This window comes from Schistocerca americana, chromosome 8 (assembly GCF_021461395.2).
Source record: "Schistocerca americana isolate TAMUIC-IGC-003095 chromosome 8, iqSchAmer2.1, whole genome shotgun sequence".
Lineage (NCBI taxonomy): Eukaryota > Metazoa > Arthropoda > Insecta > Orthoptera > Acrididae > Schistocerca > Schistocerca americana.
Genome location: NC_060126.1, coordinates 244,971,798 through 244,995,111, shown reverse-complemented (window position 1 = coordinate 244,995,111; position 23,314 = coordinate 244,971,798). Strand labels below are relative to the sequence as shown.

The 23,314-nt window shown below is 40.2% G+C and overlaps 1 protein-coding gene across 1 annotated transcript in view; it reads right to left on the bottom strand.

Moving 5' to 3' along the window:
- LOC124544710 (peroxisome biogenesis factor 2) overlaps window positions 1–23,314 on the bottom strand; it is a 98,272-nt gene that overhangs the window by 24,549 nt on the left and 50,409 nt on the right. The window contains exons 3-4 of the mRNA XM_047123354.1: window positions 16,989–17,159; window positions 4,141–4,335 (exon numbers count right to left, since the gene is read on the bottom strand). Coding sequence (XP_046979310.1) covers window positions 4,141–4,335; window positions 16,989–17,159 — 366 coding nt within the window. The remainder of the gene's footprint in view (window positions 1–4,140; window positions 4,336–16,988; window positions 17,160–23,314) is intronic.

The window sequence follows — 23,314 nt, the reverse complement described above, 5'->3', positions numbered from 1 at the left end:
TGCCGCCGCCCCCACTCCTGGACTGCCATCACCAGTGCAGCCCATATTGCACCAAATGCCACAGTCACCGCCACTTCTGTTTCTGGTTCCTGTGCATCCATTGTCTCTGACACCACCACTGACACCTCTGGTGCCAACCACTGACCTTGATGAGGACATCACTATATAGATGCTGTTCCCAGTTCTCCCCTACAGCCTATTACGAGAGGGGGAATGGCATGACAAATACCCTCCCATCACTTCCACCATAACTTACCGCTGCCCACCCACCACATGGCAGTGGTAGGCCAACGACAAGGAAAGGGTATGACAGGAGGACAAAAAGATTCTTACAAGCAAGTCACTTCAGAAGAGGTGTCACCAGATACAAACTGAAGCCATTCCATCCTCTCCAAAAAGTGCTCAGAATATCAAGATAGAAGCTGATGAATGACTTGTAAAACTTAAAAAGCCATGCACTGATCATTCCCCAGGATTTATGGCCAAAACACTTGAGGTTACTTATCGGCTCGAGTTGATCTTGCTACACCATTCACGCCCTTTAGTAAGCTTTCAGTCCCAATACGTTTGCAGGACAGGATTTGTGATGAATGGAAAGCACGAGAGAGAAACTGGTAAGATTGAAGATGTTAGTGACTGTACAGCTCACTTGACAACAGCATTGACTGTGAAAGGCAAAGTTACAGGTTTACAAGCTTGATTTATGGGCTGGCACTTAGTTTTATTCTGGTAGAAATTTACAAGTTAGCTTTTCATCGAATCTGAAGCATAAAAATTCATCAGATTCATGTACCTTGGAACAATGTATCACATCTGAAATTTTAATAAACATAAAAAATGGTAAGCATGATTAAAATCACCACAAACACAAGTACGTTTGTTGGTAGGTGATGGGGAGGGGAACTTGTAGTTGATGAGTTGTAGAAGAAGAATATAGCATGAACAGGAAAATTAGATAATTTACCAATTGAAAACAATGGCCAGAGAGATTTAAAATTGTTTTATCTCAAGAATTTGACAATAAAATGATCAGTTGTATGGTGAGTCACGAAGATATTCTAGATAAAATGTTTGTTATTGTATGTTTCTGTTTTTCATGTGCACTGTGGACTGTCAGTTGTATGAGTGATGTTTAATGTACATGAGTTTCCGCACAAGAAGGCAACAAGAAATCCTAAAGGCACCTCAATAACGCGGCATCACAAACATCAAGCATAAATATCATAATACACGAAAAATACCGTCAAACGGGGTGATTTCGGATGATTTTGTTGTTATTTTGATTGTAACTTTAGTATATATCTTTAGATTAAATTGATTGTTATAGAAGTGGTAGGGTATATGTGTAATGAATAAAATATCCCAGAACCAGAAAGTGTATGTGTAGGTATATTTATCTGAGGCAGTTAATTAAAGTGTCCGAAGTCACCCCTGGATTGGGGTGATTTCGGACACATGTGTTTTTTAAATCTCTGCCCGAAGTTACAGTATATAGAGGGTGAATTTGGACAATTACTGCCTTTTTTTAAATTCTACATGCTTTTTATTTGATTTTGGTGACATTTTACACATTTTAAGGCAGCCCTTTGTTACGAATAAGTGATACGGAATGATGGTTTCATTATAGTTGATCATGTTGCTAGGTGGGAGATTTTCCAGCTTTGCCTTGATATTGGGGAAAAACATCTTAACAGTCTCTCTGTTAACTTCTGCACGAGCTCGTTTATTATTTTCGCTTAAGCGAATGGAAAGATCTTCTGACTGTCGTTTGAGGAATAAACGCACCCATTCTTCTCCTGGCAAATTATTACCAAATTTCTTCTCTTTTTGGCCAGATTTATCAAGGTAGCCTTTAACTAAATAACTAATATCCAATTCAGTGAAGAGAAATCCCCAATGTGCAGTCATCAAGATACCTTGCTTCAACATTTCTTCTTCTTCTTTATTTACCACTGGCTGTACTCCCATTTTTTTCGGATGTGCTTCCTGCACTTTATTTTTTAGGGTTGATTTAGGTATACCATACAAATCACATGCTTTTCTGTACGATAATTTACCACTCTGAATATCACAAATAGCTTTATCTAAAAGTTCCAGGTCATAATTACACTGTACTGTAGCGCCTCTCATGCTCTTATACATTCTTGGCATTGTCCGAAATCACCCCACACAGTACACAGTTTTACAAAAATTGTCGTTATTTTATAACCTTGCATGAAAAACTCGACAAACTTGTACAGAAATTGTCTCAATGCTGTTTTCTACTGAGCGCGTTAACAATTACAGTTACAATAACTTCCCACTTGACACAACAACAGAAGGTTTCCACTTTACGATAATGCATGGATTTTTAACACTGAGACTGTTCGTCAGTTATTCACCTAGGGAAACAATTGACGCAAAATAAAAGTTGTGGAAACCGATAAATGCAATCTTGCGCTCAAAGTAACTGGTGCATGGATGTTAAAATAAGTAACTCTTTGCTTCTATGCAGTGGCAAAGAGCAAATAAGCCATACTGTCTGAGTTCGCCCCGGTGTTCGAAATCACCCCATTTGACTGTACAGTTGAAAATGGAAAATATTTCCTAAAGTGCATCATGCAGGAGAAAAAAAAGAAAATCATGACTGACAGAAGCAAATCTTATTTTATAGCAAACAAAACAATTATTTCTACAGCCACACACTTTCATCAAACTTTTTTAAAGGAAAAAATTAAATTGTATTTGTAATGTGATTCACTGAATCCTGCATGCTGTTCTGATGTTCAAAAACAGCCTGCAACAGTGCCCATTTCGTCCTAGTGAGCATCTATTCTGCAACCTACCAGGAAATGGTATGTTTAGTTTCTGGATCCTGATTGGTCAATGGGCTCTGAAGTGGAGAGTAGCATCGACTTTCTACAAAATAGAATCTGACAGGTCAGGAGAGTGGAATGAGAGATTCATGGCTGAGGACAACACTATGATCACACTAAAATGTATTTCATGCCCTGTTTCAGGCCATAAATTTCTACATTTCTCGGCCTTTAAGGATAGGTATAACTGTTGAATGAAAGAAGCAATCAGGTAGTCCGCAGGCTCATTCTTCGCAGAAATATTAGCCCAAGTAAGAACTTTTCAGCCTGTTTCATAAATGGTCTTGATTTCAGCATTTTTTGTTTGCTTGTTATGTTATGTTGTTTTACTTAATAATTATGGCCTACAGCCAATTTCATCAGCTGACTAATTTTGTTTGAATGCTTTATAAAAAGCAGTAATGTTAAGCACAATTTGTTTGAATGGCTAAACTGGATTGCCAGCCTGCCACAAAATTCTTCATCCAAAGCTGAAGCTTGATAACGAGTCTGCTTTTTTACTTTCAGTAATATGAAGCTAGATAGCTGAATTCCAAACTAAGTCATGCTTAACTTTAGGAATATCATTGTCAAAGATGTTCTAAAACTGGAACCACAGACGAAAGCTTCATAAAAGGACAGAATTTTCTACTGAGTGATTTATGACTAAATGAATATGAAACAGCTGATAATACAGGCATGGTAGAAGTAAGAGCACATCACATTTTACATGACAAGAAGGTAGGTGGCACAGCTGTTGAATATTGACCAAACAGTAAATGCAAAGAGAAAAAGAATTAATTTGTTTGTACAATTTAATATAACATTTTCCTCATTTTATGAGCCATTTTGTTAATTTAGATGGGTCATGGATCCATCACTTCATGTTTGAAATGAAAATGGCCACCATTTTTTGGTAGAAAAATGGTTTTTTCTTATTGATTGCCCTGAAAAGACTAAAACAACTAGCAAATGATATGCAACTTTTCTGGCTTTACCACATACATTTTCTTAGGTAACCTATTTATTCATACCCTTACATAAAACATAATATGAATGTGTTCTTTACAAAGCACAAATGGCATATATTTCACAGTCTGGAAGCAATAATCATATATTCCTAACAAATCACAAATAAATAGTCACTGGTCAGTTTCAATATATGTTCATAAAATAGAGACCTTGAACAATATATCTCTAAAAGTTATCATATAACTCTTTTGTTTTGCTTATATTTACTGCTGCATGATTAATCAAAGGTGCAGTTTGATACATAAATGCCAAAGAAGAAACAAAGAGCACTTACACTAAAAGAATGCCACAGCAGCTCACGGACCATGAAGGAGTATCCAACCCTGCGAGTCACCCTAACAGGTTCAACATGAAGGCCCAGCAGGCGTGAAGTGAGTGTCGGATAGCGACCTTGGTGTAGGAAAAGCAGTAAGTTTAAGAACTGCAGAATCAACACTGTTGTCTCTATCCAGTCTACTGCTCGCTGAGCCTACAAATAGTATGAAAATGCATCAGTCAATAATCTGTAAGCACTAACCTTATAAGTAAACAAACAACTGTGTAACACCATGTTAAATAGCCAGTAAACATCCAAAATTATCCAGAATAAATTTTCAATTTGCAGCAGAGTGTGTTCTGATTTGAAACTTCCTGGCAGATTAAAACTGTTTGATGGACCAGCACACAGTTTTAATCCACCAGGAGGTTTCATTTAAAATAATGCTAGTGGTTGCTCAAATCTCCATCAAACTAGCTTCACCTATTTATGAATAATTTGCAATACAATAGCACACTTTTCCATTTTCCATCCCCTGTGTTTGTGCACTGCAAGACAGTGTTACATGGCAGTTACACTTGAGCCACTATAAATGGCTAGATTCTTATTGCAAATATGGAATAAATGAACAGAGAAGTGATTCACTTCATCCTTTCAGATTATGCAATTTGCATCTAGAAATGCAATCATATATATAAGTAGATCTACCTCATCTTTCTGCCTACTCAAAATGTTGACGAGTGAAGCCTACTACCAATGTCTTTCTTTACTTACCTTCTGCTTAAATTCTACACTTCTTCTGTGCTTCCTGAAAAAGACCCCTTTTTTGTCATAAGACACTTTTTTGTACAAATAAAAATTCCATTCAGAAAACTGTTAAATTCAGAAAGTGATAATACATGTGCTGGCCAGTACTCACCTTCAGGTGCAATAACTCACAGCAAAACACAAAATCACATATAAATGGATATTAGTATTACCAGTTTTTATAAACACAAGTTTCCTTCAAGCGACAGGTCACGGAATACAATCTAGGAGGGTTATGGGAGGAGAAAGGAAGGTAGCATGGTTTCCTTACTTCATCTCCCAATCCCAGCACTTCTACCATCCAGGACCAGTCAGAGCTTTAGCCAAGTACAAACACCTATCACTCACAACCACCAATCAGCCCAAAGCGTCTCACTCAAACCTCTCTCTGTTCTGAAAACACTTTTATGGTCTATTGGCAATCATTGTTTGTGCATGGCCCTATTATCGTAAGTTTTTGCAAAGTTATTTTACTCTGCAGTCTATCAACTTTGGTCAGTTTTTCCCCTCTTCCTCAAAACCATGGCAAACCTGGATAGATATCCCATCTGAACATATTTTTAGTGTTATTATATGTAACAAATTCAAATCAGTAAACAGTATTCAGAATTGCATTTGCAACTCAAATAACTGCCTTCAACAGTCAGCAGCAAGGCTCATGGACTGACTCAGTTTTTCAACTTGCTACTGGGTTCTGTCCATTTCGTCAAAGTCTGCATAGGCTCTCCTATATTCTAACAGCTTAGTGCCTCTGGGAAAACTGATAATCAATGTAGTGTTGATTCTGTTAAACAACTTAACAACTTAATTCTATTTCTGTCAATGGAAGAGCCAAACTCCCTACCACATTCATTTTTTCAGAAGTGCTAGTCCCACACAAAATGCAGGTTGCCTACTACTGTTAAAAAAAAATCGTCCATTTTTTCCATAACAAAACAAGACAGAGTGCTACTGCAAACCCATTCCGGGAAAGAATTTGATCCTCCACTTCTCCTTTTGAATTTTACTGTACAAAAATGTTTCCGACAAAAAACAAAACACAATAATTCACCATTGTGAAAATTCATACATAACTATGGAGAAAAGAAGAGGAATCCACTTTCCTTAATACTTCCGGAGAGCCTTATTATGTCATTGGAATTTCTAGTGGATCAGTGATCACCATGTAGAAGTTGTCCTTTTTTTTCATTATGTAATCAGTAACACGGATATTGCCTAACAATTGACAAACATAGCATGTGTCTGTAAGGCTAAAGATTTTTTTCTGAAATCCAGGTATGCCACCCAGACAATCAAAAATATTATGTTGGTATTATCCTCTTAATACAATGACCAACAGTAACAGCACATACCTGCGAATTGCCCTACAGGCAAAATCCTTGGAAAGCTTATAACACTAGAACACAGTGCCTCACAATTACCAATTAATTAATTCTGTATTTTTTAAGTAACTTCTTAGCTATGTATCTACCTTGTTAATTTTGTCAGTGTTCACTATTTAAAAAACCATAATATGTTTATGAAAAACCACTGGAAAATAATATTGTGAAACTTTGTGGTGGACAGACTGGCAAAGTCAGGGATATTTGTATTGTATAAATTTCAAAAAAATATTGTTCAGGTATGGTAATAATAGAGACAGTAAGAGAAAGAAGGGGAAGGGGCTTGGAAGGGATTGAGTTTCTAGCTGCAAGTTATCAGTGGTGAAGTATGCACCAAGCATGGCGACACTCAAGTGCACACTGAAGTGTGTATTGTCAAAATGGTGTTTTAAGTATGGCAAAGCACTGCAAATGGATGACCGTGCACGTAGCTGGTCACAGTACTAAAAATGCAAGAAGAATTGGTAACTGAAGAATGAGAGAAAGAGTTTGGTGTGGCCAAAATTATTAAAAGTTGGATATATACAGACTGAAGAGATGAATGAAAATTTGTATCAAAGCTGGGATTTAAACCTTGGTCTTCCACTCACTAGGCAGAAGCACTGACTGTTATGTCACTCTGGCACATTGGCTTCACACAACTGCATGGACTACCCTAGCATGCCACCCTCCTCAGTGTAAATTCCCATTCACATCTCAGTCTATTTGGTATTCGCCCTAAAATTGAACAGCACTGTAGAGGCTCTCCAGCTGCACTAGAATAGCACTTCAGCATCAAAAGAAACTGCAATCCTGCCTGACACCTACACACAGGTGCTTTAAATAAATGAAACTATGTGGCTACAGAGACCTTTTCAAGTCTCAAACGTCTATGATGTACATATGCAGACTGAAAATTTGCGTTTGTCACTTCTCTTCCCATATATACCATAAATTTTTGAGACTTGAAAAGATCTCTGGAACCATATAGTTTCACTTTACTAAAAGTCCCTCACTGTTGACGAAGAGCCTATTGTCGTTAATTACTAACCATAAGCACAATGTCATACCACCTGAAACTCATCTCAAAGTAAGATCACGCCATTTAGCTGCTTAGTTATGTAGAAGGCCTGCCAGCACAGACGCGACATTTTGAACACTGCAGTGTTTATAATCGTTTAATTAACTTGAGTTCTACAGATTATCACTATTCGCTAACCATCAGCAAGATCCTACCTTTACATCATCACTTCCAAGTGAATCATAAGTGAAAGAGAGAATATTATTGCAACTGAGAGGAATTTGATTGCACTTGGCTGTTAATTTAAATTTAATCAGTTCATGAAACTAGATGTAGTAATAATTTACTAAAGCTCATTGCACATTTTAGTGCTTATACTGCATCTTATCAGTAGCTAATCAAAAGCAGTCCAAAATAAAAGCTACTTCAAATGACTGGTAAATTAAAATGAATATTCAGTTTTGACCGAAGTGGCTTGAGATTTGTTGTGCATTTGCAAATGTGTCATGTATTTTTTACTTTCATATATTGGTTGCCCCAAAGTTTTTGTTGTTAGTTACTACTCTGGAGACCAATCCTGAGCATAGCTTGTGCCACAACTTTGTGTTAAAAAGACTGTGCTCAAGTATAGGTTGGGCTGCAGTTTTCTCAGTGCCTCCCACTGATCACTCAAAAACTGGACTCATTTCATATGAGAACAAATTACAGACATCTCGCTATCTGTCCCTTGACTTGTACTGCCTTATGTTGTCAATTTCTGGAATTATTTTGAAAGAAGCATTAGCAAACATAACAGCTGCTGTCATGGATGGCTGAGCCAATATGATTGCTCTGACATAATTTTGACATGTACTCTTTAGGTTTCACAGTTTGCTGCAATTCTGCTACAAATAAACCACACTTGTTCCATGAACAAAAAATTTTGGAAACTCAGGAGGAAGAAATTGCTCAATAACTCATGTCATACTTTTTCCTTGGGAGGATAATTATACTTTCTGCCATCACTATTTTAAAATTTGTAATCTATCAAAGAACTAAAGTCAATATGAAAAATAAATCTTGAAGCTTGTTTTCTTTAAAAAAAAAAAAAAAGAAAATGTGCATTACTCTTGAAACTACATAAGTTACAGTTATTCTTTAAATAACGGCATAAATGGCCGGTTTCGTAGGCCCAATGTTCTTCTAAGTGGCCAGTCTCTCAAAATGTTAATGAAATTGTAGGTACTGAATAAACAGTACACTTCATTTCAAGATGATAATGTTTCTATTAGTTAGCACAACAAGACAGACAACTGGTCTCACATGTACTGTTATAGTCCCACTTGTTATTTTATGTAAGGCATTTTAAGTAACCACACAAACACACACGACATCGCTGACAGACAGATGTGGAATAACCTGGGAGCTGAGGTCACTAGACCACACTCCCACAAGGAAGAGAAAAAACAATATTTTTACGGAATTGAACTGTGAATGTCTTCTGGGTCGAAACAGAATCACACTTTCCTTCCATACTGCATTTCTGTTGTGACTGGATGATAATGGGTCGGCTGGTGTTACAAAGTGACTGCTACATATGAGTGGATGGTGGCTGATTGGCAAGTGGCACTGTCCTGGATGACACTGCAGTTCTTGCACCTGCAGCATGGCCTGTGTTCTCCGTCCAGTGGTGACCTACATTTTGATGGCATCTTCTGTACTTAGGTAGGCTGGCTTGCACCAGTCAACTGACTGTGTCTATTCCTTTAAAGCAGAGAGTGAGTGTCCTATTATTGCATTCCATTACTGCATATGGGCCTTGGGCAATTCTCCGCACAGTGGGCTGCATCAGAGGAGGAGGAGGAGGAGGAGGATATTAGTGTTTAACGTCCCGTCGACAACGGGGTCATTAGAGACGGAGCGCAAGCTTGGGTGAGTGAAGGATGGGGAAGGAAATCGGCCGTGCCCTTTCAAAGGAACCATCCCGGCATTCGCCTGAAGCGATTTAGGGAAATCACGGAAAACCTAAATCAGGATGGCCGGAGACGGGATTGAACCGTCGTCCTCCCGAATGCGTGTCCAGTGTGCTAACCACTGCGCCATCTCGCTCGGTGCATCAGAGGAAAAAGTACTCCATCACTGCAGATCTTTAAAAATGAAGGCAGCCTGTTTTCTGTGCAGTGTTGTTCCACTTGGTCTCCTGGTCTCCATTTGCTTCCCGAGTTCTGTGAGAAAATCTTCATTAGAGCATCTTCTGTACTTAGGTAGGCTGGCTTGCACCAGTCAACTGACTGTGTCTATTCCTTTAAAGCAGTGAGTGAGTGTCCTATTATTGCATTCCATTACTGCATATGGGCCTTGGGCAATTCTCCACACAGTGGGCTGCATCAGAGGAAAAAGTACTCCATCAGAGGAAAAAGGACTCCATCACTGCAGTTCTTTAAAAATGAAGGCAGCCTGTTTTCCGTGCAGTGTTGTTCCACTTGGTCTCCTGGTCTCCATTTGCTTCCTGAGTTCTGTGAGAAAATCTTCATTAGAGCACGCAAGGCCAGGTTGTTGTTTGAAAAACTTTCCTGGTAGACACAGAGGTTTGCCATACACGCTCTCTGCTGGGGTGACATGCACGACTTCTTTTAATGCACTGTACAATCATAACAGTACTACTAGGAGCACACTGATCCACAAATGTCATGTGCCATACTATAGTTCCTTCTAGAAACTGTGTAAGTGCTCCAAAATGCCATTTGTAGCTGTGTGATTTGGGTAAGTCCATGCCAGGCGCATCCTATACAATCATGCCATTGTACAAAAGATATCTGCCTCCCGCTGCTTCTCTGGTCGAAGGCACTTGTTGGGGACAGCCAAAATGTGAAATGCAACCACTGGTGAAGGTGCGCCTCAGGTTCTTGGCAGTTTGTGTTTCCATTGGGAATACCTGGTGTACCTGTCAATTGCCATGACACAGTACCAGTTGTTACACACACAGCTTGGACTGATCCTCCCAAATCCCCAAATCCAGGTGAATGTGTAAAAATTGTGCCTCCGGGATGCCAAAACTTCTGTGCAGAGCTCACAGTGCCAAGTTATTTTGTGCTTTTGGCAGGGTTACTAGCACCCTCGTAGCTACCATTCCAGGGCAGTTGCGTGCATATGGAGAATTAAAAACCTTTCATTGTAGAAGAGCAGGTACAAATGGCCACTGTTGGAATGCTGATTTGTTGCAGTATATCAACCCCGCAGTGCCTGGCAGTAGCATGTGAAGTAACTGCAGGCCAGTCTTTGTCTTTCAGCAGGTCCTTCAACTCCTCATCATCATTTCATGCTGCCAAAATTCACAGTTGCAGAAATGCTTTCCACTCTAGACAAGGTATTCGCGGTTATGTTTTTTGAACCACTAAGGTGGTGAGTGTCTGTTGTAAATTGCCAAATAAAATATGGGTTGTTGATTTGCACTGAGGATAGTCATTTTGAGGCTGCAAAAATAAAGTCAGTGGCCGATGGTTTGCACATATAGTGAAGGGATGCCCTCCAATCGTACATATGAAGTATCTAACTGCTTCATAGGCTGCTAAAACTTCTGTGTAAAATGGTGGCCAAGAGAACTGCCTCCCTGTAATCTTCTTGGCTAAGAAAGTGAGAGGCTGCCAGTGCCCATTGAAATTCTGTTGTAGCATGGCACTGAAAGCACATGATGAAGTTCTGAGAAAATTGCTAGTGGGGTCTCAGTGAACAGGTGCGCAAGGAGTGTAGCTTGCTTGAGGCTTGTCTGGCAGGTCCCAAATGCTGCCTGGAGTTCATCAGTCCAAGTACAGGTGTGGAACCACACTCATTTTGCACGTTGCGAGAATGGCACGGAATGATGGCTAGACTTCAGCAGGTTGGGGTAAAAGTTTTATAATCCCCAAGCAGAAACACACTTTGCACACAGTTACAAGGTAGACTAAGCTGTAAGAATAGTAATGCTCTCCACTGGCAGATACACACAGGTTGCAGAAAGCTGAAATCCAATGAATGTCAGCACACATGGCACATTTAGCCTGATTTATAAGGATTCTGTAGTCATCAAACCTCTGCAAAACTATGGGTACATTCTTTCGTGTTCTTCTGAGGATAATGATGCCACCAACATGTCATCGATGTATGCCAAGCAGAAGTCCAATTCCCACAAAACTTTATCAATAAAATACTGGAAAGCTTGTGATACATTCTGCAAGGTATATGAGATGTATGGGGATTCAAACGTGAAAAGTGCATGGTCATGACAGTTTTATGGATGTCCTGTGTTGCCAGGACTTTCACCAGATCTAATGTTTGTCCTGCCAACTGGCACAAGCAAAATCTCTGATGTGGCACAAAGGGTACCTGTTGGCAATTGTCTGGATGTTGAGTCCTCTACAATCACCATAGGGTCACCAGCCATCCAATTTCTCTGGTACCAAGTAAAGAAGAGAGGCCCAGTTGCTTTCTGATGGCTGTGCCATGCCTGCTCAGATAATTTAGTCAAGTTCTGTTTCTGCTATGCCCAGTTTATCATGGGTAAGCCACCTGGGCCCTGAGGAAACAGGAGGATTGAGTATGGTCCTGATGTGTTGCGCTTTTGAGTGGTGAGGCAATTACAACACTCCAGCAGGTCACATCACTGATAGGAACTTATTTGGCAGAAGCACCAGAAATGGTGGCATACTGAGGAAGTGTACCAACGAGTCGCTGCACTCACAGTGCTGGCATGCAACATCCAGTGACTTAACCCAGCCCAAACTGGAGCTGTTCCTTACATCCAGAATAAAGTCACTGAACGACAGGACATCCAGCCTGATTATTGTGCCAGTTGTGCCTGTGACTATAAAACTAAACTTGACTGAACTTCATAAACCAATGTTCAAACTGAAAAGTGTACATATGTAGCTATGGGCAAACCATTTGCAGTGGCTAAGTAATCATTTGCATGCAGTCATGTCTGACACAATGAGCACTTTGGAAACACACTTACATCCAGTCTGGTACCCACAAGAGACTGCGCCTAAGACGTCCTGTCTGTTACCAGTAAATGTTGCAGAAGTCGTCCAGGCCAGTGCTGCTGGCAGACTTTCCTGCTGAGCATGAGAGCATGAGCATGAAAACACAACGATCTGCACCTACATGTCCTGTTGCCAAAATGACATTAAAAACACCAGTTCCAATCAAGCAAGTGCAAGGAGTGCCCACTAAGTCATCCATGTGATGGCATGGAGTTCCATCATTTGTAGAAGCCAAGGGCTGTGACTTGCTGAATCAACTCATCAACCCACGAGATGATGTCGTCCAGTCTGTCTCTGGTGGGCATTATAGTAAACATCTGCGGAGTGGTGGCCTCAGTTACTGTGCCTGTGACTCTGCCACCTGACCCAAGTTCACTTCTTGCGTTACCAGGAATAGAATGTGATGTCTCTCTGGCAAGTGAGACCTCCACAGGGATTGTAGGAGTGGGTCCAGAACATCCGGTATGTCGAAGGTGGGAAGGTGTCACAGGCACTTTGATGCTTCCTATCGCCAATTTCCTCCCTGTGCAACAATTATCTTAAGCATTTCTTGTTAGAGACGGAAGCCACTGAATGAGCTCAGCTTTTAGTACTCATTCTTCCTGGAGGCATCAGTTTGTGGTTATGTTGCTAACCTCACTGGTAGAGCAGCTGTCAAGTAGAGCCACCACATGTGCATTTGGTGGAGTCTTGCGTTATCCCAGCGGTGATGAAATAGCTTTCAGTGTGTAAAACCAAAGTGAGGGAAAATCGTTCCAGAGGGCTGGTGCTATAAATGCTGTGTGGTTCACCTGCACTGTTGGGACAGTCCCAGGGAATGGTAGCAGGTAACCAGACTGGTTGACCTTGTGGGTGCAGATGGGTGCAGGCTGGGCTGCACCCACGGCACAAGTAGAACTGGTGCTGGCCGCCACCAGTGAGGGGTGGCAGTGAATGTCGGGATGCTTGAACATGAAGTTTCCTGGCTGCGCAACTGCAGCGACTCTTGTAGTTTTGCCAAATGTGGTCTCTCTGCTTCTGGCCTTGTTCAAAGCTGTGTCTTGTGTCACTGTTGTAGCACAGCCATCTCACCCACTGATCACAGTGTAGCTGCTGCTGCTGTTGTACCAGTTGTTGCTAGTGTCATAACTGGTACTGCAATTGTTCCATTTCTGCTTGTTGCTGCAGAAACTGTTTCATGATAAGTCAGTGTCACCACTTTGTAGGTACTTAACACATGGCACACTTCACTTCAAAATAATGACTTTTATTAGTCAGCACAACAAAAAGGTAAACAATTGATATCACATGTACTACTATAGCTTTACTTCTTATTTTATGTAATGTGCATCCCGTAGGTAGAGGCATATTGACTGCTGAAAGCATTGTGTTTCCTGCGTGGTTGGGAGTGGAGTGACCTCCGAGGTTGCTACAAAGCTATTACGAGCCTTTTTTGAAGTAATATCTATTATAAACAGTGATGAGTCATGGGAGTTTGCTTCACAAAACCTGATGACAGATAGCATTACAATGAACAATGTCACTCAATGCATCTCACATCATGTGTTACTAACACCTAATAACTAATGATAATATTATCAATTATATTATATTATATTGTATTGTATTATATTATCAATTATAAAGCTTTTCAATGCATTGAAAATTTACTCAAAGACATATTGTCATACATAACTTTTCCATTCAGCTCATGCATGTGCATTTTGTTCAGTTACTGTCTACCTTCACACTTAAGGATTAATAACTTTTGCTCACTTATGAACTGGCAACCTTTACTTATTACCTATAACCAAATGTCACACAGTTTCGGTTACATATAGCTAACTACCATTAATTATTTAATTGTTTGTGGAATTCCTTTCTGATTGTTGTCATAACCGATGAATATCTGTGCGACATCAATCAAGGGCCTAGATCACAGAATACTGTAACAGATTAGAATTACAATTGCAATTCTGAAAGGGTTAGAGTCATATCCTCAACGAAAAAACTGTGACGATATCTAACGGTTACAGATAGTGTAGTTGCTCTTCCTGAACAGTATCCCATACGAGCAAAACAGTTGCATCTTTACTTGTGGTTATTTGTACCTTAGGTACTTGGGTTATGCACAGCCCTGTTTGAAAAAATAGTTGAAATAGTCATACGTTCGAGCCATGCACATCTGCTTTCATGCCCAGTAGCTTATTCATTGCAAATAACAACCTGCAGCTGTGATCCTCCAGTCAAACAGTCTACGCATTGGTTAGAATTGCAAGTTAACAAAAGACACAGAAATACAAAATAAAAGTAAATGAATAATTTAATAATGAGGGTTATATTTTAACATCTGTAATTGCTATAGAAAACAGAGAAGTATGTCAAATAGGATTTATTCAAGAAAGGACATCTCAAGTAAATGGGAAGTGGTCCTACGATATTCAATTAAAATACGGCAGAAAGTAGCCTTATCAAATGGAGTAAAGTTATGTTGAGAGCATTACAGGAATGATAGCAAAATCCTCAAGCTAAGTAGTCATCAAAAATATGCAAAAACTAAGTCCATTTCATAATCACAGTACATGAAGTATTTACCAATTTAAAACACTTCAGGGTTCAACATGATGATTTATAAAGTAGCTCATACTCTCCCCTTTCTCAGTTCTGTAAATCAAGCAGAAATTGCTAAGAGTTCTAGTCTGGAACATATTCAGACCTCTCAAAACATAAAGTCCCTTGAGAAATTTAAGTATGGTAGTGGCTATTCATCACCCATAATCGATCACTTATATGGCAAATCGTGCACGTTACTGCAGGCAGGTCAGCCTTCTTCAAGAACTCGACATAAAGTGTCTAGAATCGCTCTCTTGAGCTCTTCACATGAGAAGTCCCAGTCTCCACATGACTCCCCTAGTGTTCCGCTACTGTCTGCTTCTCCATTGTCTGAAGGCTGTCGCCACAAAAAATAACACATCATTCTTAAGTCTACAGACATGATGTCACTCAATATGACCACTTTCCTCTACTGAAATAATATATCACAACAATATTTAAATAAACAAATGTTATAAATATTTAGTCACACTCAAAAAATTCAAAATAAATATAAATAAAGGTTTGTCCATAAATAAGTCAGTATTCTTGTACAAAGGTGCTCACAATAAATGACCATAGATTGTCATTAAATATGATATAAACAATTATTTATGCCTGCTTGCCAGAAGCTTCTTTTGGTTCTCTTTACAAATGTGCTGTCCACTAACACACTGATCACTTTTAAATTAGCAACATTTTTTTTAAATATGACTTGCAACCAACATTTAAATAAAGTTACTGACAAAATAATAAACTATTCATTAAATAAAAACACAGGTATGACAAAATATGAGGTATTGATGCTGTGTTCATTTGCTGTGTAAATGTGGAGAATACGATGTTCTGACAAAGATTTGTGTAATAGAAAGATATAAAAGACATTATAAACCAAGAAATAATATAGGTACAGCTACCTAGTTTTTGGAGATAATAGCTATAGTGCAATGCTATCATCCGAGATATCATGTGTTGAAATCACATGAAACAAAAGTTGTTAATTCATAGTTCATTGATTAAACGTTTATTTACTATGAAATTTCTGTTGTTTTACAGGTACTGAGATACTGTATCACTGGATGCACCTCATTTTTCTGAGATTACAAATGTATTCAGATTTGCATTAATACTTGACGTGAGTTATTGTTGAATCTCAAAGAGCTGTAATTCAGCCATCTTTAAGATTGCCTGACAACTCGGCGTTCCTTGGGGCATCTCCTGCACAAACACCATGCGAGTAACAGCCATCTAAATTCCCAGCTTCAGGATTTTCCCCATTTCCGCCAACACTGCTAGACTTTGTACCTCAACTCGTTCATGCTGATCACCTAGCCAGAGGCTGGAACTGCCACAATACGCCCTGAGACCTTCGCCTGTTAATGATCAGTCAAACATCAAATACACCTTACCTCATAGCAATTCTGGGCGGCCTATTAGCTCGCCTAAATGTGTGCCTAAATTAGCTCACCTAAAACATTACACACCATGTCCCCACACATTTCACAAGCAGCACTGCACCTTTGCCCAGCCACCCTGCTTATCCCCCCCCCCCTCCCCAGTCGCCACCCCATGCTTCCTCCTTACCCCCACCAATCACAGCAGATTGCTGCTCCCATCAAGCACAGTCACAACTCACCCCAGCAACAGCAGCCAGAGAAGCGGTCGTGTGCACAAGTTGTGCCTGTGTGCTTTTAGCCAAAAGCTAAAATGTGTAGCAGTCTTTTTGTTGTGCCTATCTGTGACTCAACATTTCTTTTATATGATTAGTAGCAATATCTATCCTTTATCCTTGCCTTTTCATTGTTTAATTGTTGCTAGGTGTTTAGAACAAGAGCACTCTGCCAGATCATACAATGTCACCATCTCATTGTCTTCTCATACATAAACAAGAACATGCTGCCATTATGGCCTGGACTTCAGATCACTTGCTGCTATGCTAGGCAGTCAACAAATACATCTGCTACTTTTCTGTTCCAGCTTGGTTTTCTTCCATCTATCAAAATCACAGTTAGCAGAACAATACCAACAAATTTTATTGGTCATTCAGTAAATTATCAATAGATATTATGGAAGGAAATTTAGTTATATTATTAGTTACATTATTTTCACCTGAGGTCCCAATTTCCATTGCCTGGAAATATCTGGCCAGCGATGCTTGAAGTAACGTGAGCCAATAGTCAATACGGCCAACATTACCAATCGCTGTCTGTTAGGTTGACCAGCAAATCTTGTTCCCAATAATTGCATACCAAAAGTAGTGTGATTCTTCTCAACAGATAGCTACAAACGGAAGATACAGTCAATAAAACAAATTCAACCAAAATGACTCTCTGTAGTGATGTAAATATTCAACTGAGATATACAAAATATAGAACTTCATAATACACACAATTTTTTTTATCAAAACTGCAACACCAAAGAAGATACATGAGTGTAAACTAGTTAGTTTAAGCTCATGTACCCTATATCAAAGATTACATACATAACAACACACAAATGATTACATTTATAATTGTAATGATCTGTGATTTTGAGAATTCAGTATTTAATGAAGAAATCACAAGCTGCAATTAGAGCTTCTAAAGAACATAGTGTGGCAACAAAGAGGAGCTGGATATAGTCCTGTCGATTTTGTTCCAGGTGGTATGCATGCAAGTACACAAAGCATCAACAGTAGTTGTTGGATGACTATGTCAAGTTGCCAACCAATCACATCCCAGACGTATCAATGAATGAACATACAAGTAAAGGAGTCGGCAGTACCAGTCTGTCTTTGAAGATCGCCTGGCCATTGCTTACCACATGTGGCCAGACATTGTCATGATAAAATACGTCAAGTGGAGTTGTCTGAGTGAGGAGCTCTAAAACCTCCATGGTATAGAGGTCGCTTTCAGTTTATTCTCAGTACATAGTAAAAGGGTCATGAACGTGTAAGTAATTTTCAGCCAGGTGTCTGGATACTTTTGATTGCATAGTGTATATCTGTATTTGAATATGCATGCCTATACCAGTTTCTTTGACCTTCAGTGTAGATGCCCCAAGTGGTCATTACTAATTGTTAGATATCCTGTAAAGAAATCTTGCAGCTGTGATGCTTCTGGCACCCCTCTCAGCTTGACAACCCAGGTGGCAGCTTGTGTCCATTGAGCCTTAAACTGGCTCTGCATATTATGCTTAGAGAAAAATCTGTGTTAGCTTGAAATAGAAGTCTGCATATAATATGTCAGGATCTACACAGTAGTGCAATGATTTGAGGAATCATGTTCTCACGTAATTTTAAGCATACAGATTGTTATAAATTCTTTTATCTTTTAGATCTTGCTGACAGCCTCAGGCTTTTATTGCACACCTAGTGTTATACCTGTTGTAACTAATTATTCTTGCATAAAGGTTGTGTCATTTGCAGTGGCCCGAAGTACTGAACAATGGCATTGTTTACTTCAGTGAACACTGTGTTTACATTCATAAATAAAATGATGATGTGAATACAGGTGAAGACAAATCTCTGCACCCCTTCTTCACGTAAGTTTTTTTTCCCCCCCTAATGAGTGTGGGAAACTTGTGATATAAATTCAGGAAGGCATCTGAACTGGTGGGAAGCTATACCGATCCATGACTGCTCAACAGCTGCCTGCAGTACATGGGAAACAGGCTGAGTGAGGTCCAAGTCATACACATCCATCTTGACGTCAATTCAGCTGTGTTGATTATGCCAAAGAGTCGTGAGTGAGACTAGGTATCAGGCAACTACCCTTGTGCCTGCGGAGCATTTAACAGACCCATCTTATGGTCAGGAGTACTGCTACATTGCACACACCCTTCAGATAAGATGCAGTAGTCAACAATTGGGTGTACAAGCGATTTTCAAAGTGAAATGGTATCATTCTATCTGACATAAACATTCTCTGTACATGAAAGCCATCACCATCCTCAATCATACATTGCATTTCAACACACTCATATATCATTCATGAGCAAGTACATTTATCATAACTTGCATCTGGCCATCCTGATTTAGGTTTTCTGTGACTTCCATAAATCAATTCAGGCAAATGCTTGGATGATGCCTTTGAAAGGACATGGTCAATTTCCTTCCTCATCCTTCCCTAATCCGATGGGACCGATGATCTCAGTGTTTAGTCCCCTTCCTCCAAATCAACAGACAATCTGTTATCATTTATGAGATTTCTAATGACAATGGCTTCTCTATTCCACAGCATAAAGATATTGCTAGATAGTGTGACTGCTCACATGTTACTGTCATGTGTAGCATTTACGAGAGATCAGCTGCTCTGCAGCCTGCGTATTTGCTATTACAATCCAATCCAGCCAGTGACAGCGCTTGTCATCCATATTTTGTGCATCACAGTGTTTGATCTTGGTGGTGATAGTTTAAACTGAATCATGACACAGTGGTCCATGTAAAGCCCAGTGTTCACACGAGTTTGAGGATGATGTGCCCCAGTATTTGGCTCTAACCAAAAGTGGTAAATGCCTGTGTGTTAAATGTCAATAACTTGACCAACTCTTAGGTGCCTAATGCAGTCTGGTGACAATTAGGCACTTGCCACATTGAACTCTTCTATTAACAGAAGATATAGATATGTGCCGTCTTTAGCATGACAAACATCTCTTATTTGTTTACTCATTGTAATATAAGTGAGGAGAAGGCTGCACTTGTCAGAATCACTGATCTTAGCAGCAGGCGCAAAGACAGCACTTTACATAAGCTGACACAACAGCTGCACAGTCTATTGGGCACCCAGAGGATACTGGATTGAAGAATCAGGATCACTATAGAAGACTAAATCATTTCCTGTCTTTTGACAAGATCAGTGTGTTGTACTTAGAATCAGATATATGCTTTAAAATTCTGTAATATCTCCGTGCTGTTTAATCCATATACAAAACATATCATCAACATTTAATTTACAGATACTTCTTGTACAGATATATAAAGCTTTATCCCTGGCAATAGATGTTGTTGTTTGTGTTGTGTGGCATGCATGCCATTATCCAGAAACGATGAATATCTCAGACTGTAATGACCACTTGAGTGGCATGCTCTTGTGGGAATTTTCCATAAGAGTCCTGTTTTAATGCCTGCTTCATAGGATGCCTACATCTGTGTTAGAAACTCCCATGGTGACTTCATTCAGGCCACCTTCATTGTTGAGGAGCATAGCGGATAAATGACAAGTGTGATGTTTTGGGCAGTATTGGATTCAAATACAGAGATACACTATGAATCAAAAGTATCTGGACACCTGGCTGAAAATGACTTATAAGTCTGTGGCGCCCTCCATCAGTAATGCTGGCATCCAATATGGCGTTGGCCAATCCTTAGCCTTGATGACAGCTTCCACACTCACAGGCATACATTCAATCAAGTGCTGGAAGGTTTCTTGGGGAATGGCAGTGCATTCTTCATGGAGCGTTGTACTGAGGAGAGGTATCGATGTTGGTTGGTGAGGCCTGGCATGAAGTCAGCATTCCAAAACATCCCAAAGGTGTTGAATAAGATTCTGGTCAGGACTCTGTGCAGGCCAGTCCATTAAAGGGATGTTATTGTCGTATAACCACTTCACCAAAGGCTGTGCATTATGAACAAGTGCTCAATCATGTTGAAAGATGCAATCGCCATCCCTGAATTGCTCTTCAACAATGGGAAGCAAGAAGGTGCTTAAAACATCAGTGTAGGCCTGTGCTGTGATAGTACCACACAAAACAACAAGGGGTGCAAACGCCCTCCATGAAAAACATGACCATACCACCGCCTCCGAAATTCACTGTTGGCACTACACACGCTGACAGATGATATTCACTGGGCATTCGCCATACCGACACCCTGCCATTGGATCGCCACATTGTGTACTGTGATTCGTCACTCCACACAATGTTTCTCCACTGTTCAATTGTCCAATGTTTACACTCCTTACACTAAGCGAGATGTCGTTTGGCATTTACCGGCGTGATGTGTGGCTTATGAGCAGCCGATCGACCATGAAATCCAAGTTTTCTCACCTTCTGCCTAACTGTCATAGTACTTGCAATGGATTCTGATGCAGTCTGAAATTCCTGCGTGATGGTCTGTATAGATGTCTGCCTATTACACATTACAACTTTCTTCAACTGTCAGTTAACAAATGAGGTCGGTATGTACGCTTTTGTGCTGTACATGTTTCCACTTCACTATCACATTGGAAACCGAGGACCTAGGGATGTTTAGGAGTGCACAAATCTCACATACAGACATATAACACTAGTGACAAAAAAATCACCTGACCACGTTCAGAGTCTGTGAGTTCCGCGGAGTGCCGATTCTGCTCTCTCGCGATGTCTAATGACTACTGAGGTCGCTGATATGGAGTACCTGACAGTAGGTGGTAGCACAATGCACTCCCAAAAAACGTTATTAGATCAGTTACTGCTGCTACAATGGCAGGTTATGAAGATTCAAGTGAGTTTGAACCTGGTGTTATAGTTGGTGCATGAGCGATGGGACACAGCATCTCCGAGGTAGCGATGAAGTGGTGATTTTCCCATATGACCATTTCACGAGTGTACCATGAATATTAGAAATCCTGTAAAACATCAAATCTCTGACATTGCTGGGGCTGGGAAAAGATCCTGCAAGAATGGGAGCAATGATGACTGAAAAGAATCAGTCAGTGTAACACAAGTGCAACCCTTCCACAAATTGCTGCAAATTTCAATGCTGGGCCATCAACAAGTGTCAGGGTACAAACTGTTCAATGAAACATCATCAATATGGGCTTTCAGAGCCGAACGCCACACACGTACCCTTGATGACTGCACAACACAAAGTTTTATGCCTTGCCTGGGCCCGTCAACACCGACAGACTGTTGATGACTTGAAATATGTTACCTGGTCGGATGAGTCTCGTTACAAATTGTATCAAATAGATGGACATGTATGGGTATGGAGACAACCTCATAAATCCATGTACCCTGAATGTCTGCAGGGGACTGTTCAAGCTGGTGGAGGCACTGTGATGGTATGGGGCATGTGCAGTTGGAGTGATATGGTATCCCTGATATGTCTAGATATGACTCTGACAGGTAACATGTACATTAGCATCCTGTCTGATCAGCTGCATCCATTCATGTTTATTGTGCATTCTGATGGACTTGGGCAATTCCAGCAGGGCAATGTGACACCCCACACATCGAGAATTGCTACAGAGTGGCTCCAGGAACACTCTTCTGAGTTTAAACACCTCCACTGGCCACCAAACTCCCCAGACATTAACATTATGAGCATATCTGGGATGCCATGCGACACCCTTGCACTCTTACAGATTTATGGACAGCCCTGCATGATTCCATCCAGCACTACTTCACACGTTAGTCGAGTCCATGCCACATCCTGTTGCGACACTTCTGCGTAGTCGTGGGGACCCTATACAACATTGGGCAGGTGTACCAGTTTTTTGACTCTTCGGTGTAGCTGAAAGGAGCATCCTAGTGCAAGGTCTGTATATAGTGCATATCACAATTAGTAGGAAAAATTTAAGATGAGAAAAAGTGTTCCAGGGGAAAATACGAAGAAAAGGGGGGGGGGGGGGGGCAGAGGGAGCACCAAGTGATTAGTTGCTTATGTAGAAAAATGTCTCAAAATAATGGCCCTGATAACATGGTGCCTTCATCTCACAAGGTTATCATTCCAGAAATCAGTGCTCCAGTTTCCATTGTCAGGGGCAAACTCAATACATGTACTTTTCTGTCAGTCCCTGTTGAAAGATTAAGTAATGGTGTGTCACAATACCTTATTTAGTATTATGTATTTGTTATTTCAAGAATAATTTTATGAGCATCAGGATCAAAGTTAAGAACAAGTGTAGTGAAGTCCAAGTAGGTTTTTCAAAACATCTCATAGGCAGGCAGGGTGTCTTTTTTTTTCCGCTCAACTTCGTGCAGTTCATGGAAATTATGCCAGATGTTGTTGCAAGTTCATTGCTTCTGTTGTGAGTCCACCATTTCAGTTGCCACGATGGTGGACAAAGTACGGTTGACTGTTGCACAAAAGATGAAGATTGTGTTACTGATGACGGCGACGAACAGCATTATATTGGCACAGAGAAGGACATTAAACTATGTGACTTCTTCCTTTGTGGGTTCCTCAAAGAGAAGGTGTACCACAGAAAACCCCATGCAACTTATGGCTGTCATTGTAGAGTTATGCCATGCCATTCGCGAAGATTTGTGTCGGAAAGTCGTCACAAATGCATGTGCGCGGCTTGAAGAAGTTATAAACCAAAACGGCAGTCATATTGAACATGTGGTTCATTAAGTTACATTTCCAAGCTGTATTCTTTACTTCTACATCAATAAATTACAAATCTTGTCACCAACAAATGTGTCATTCATGAAACAAATCAGGTGACTTATCCTGCGCCACCCTGTATGTTTGT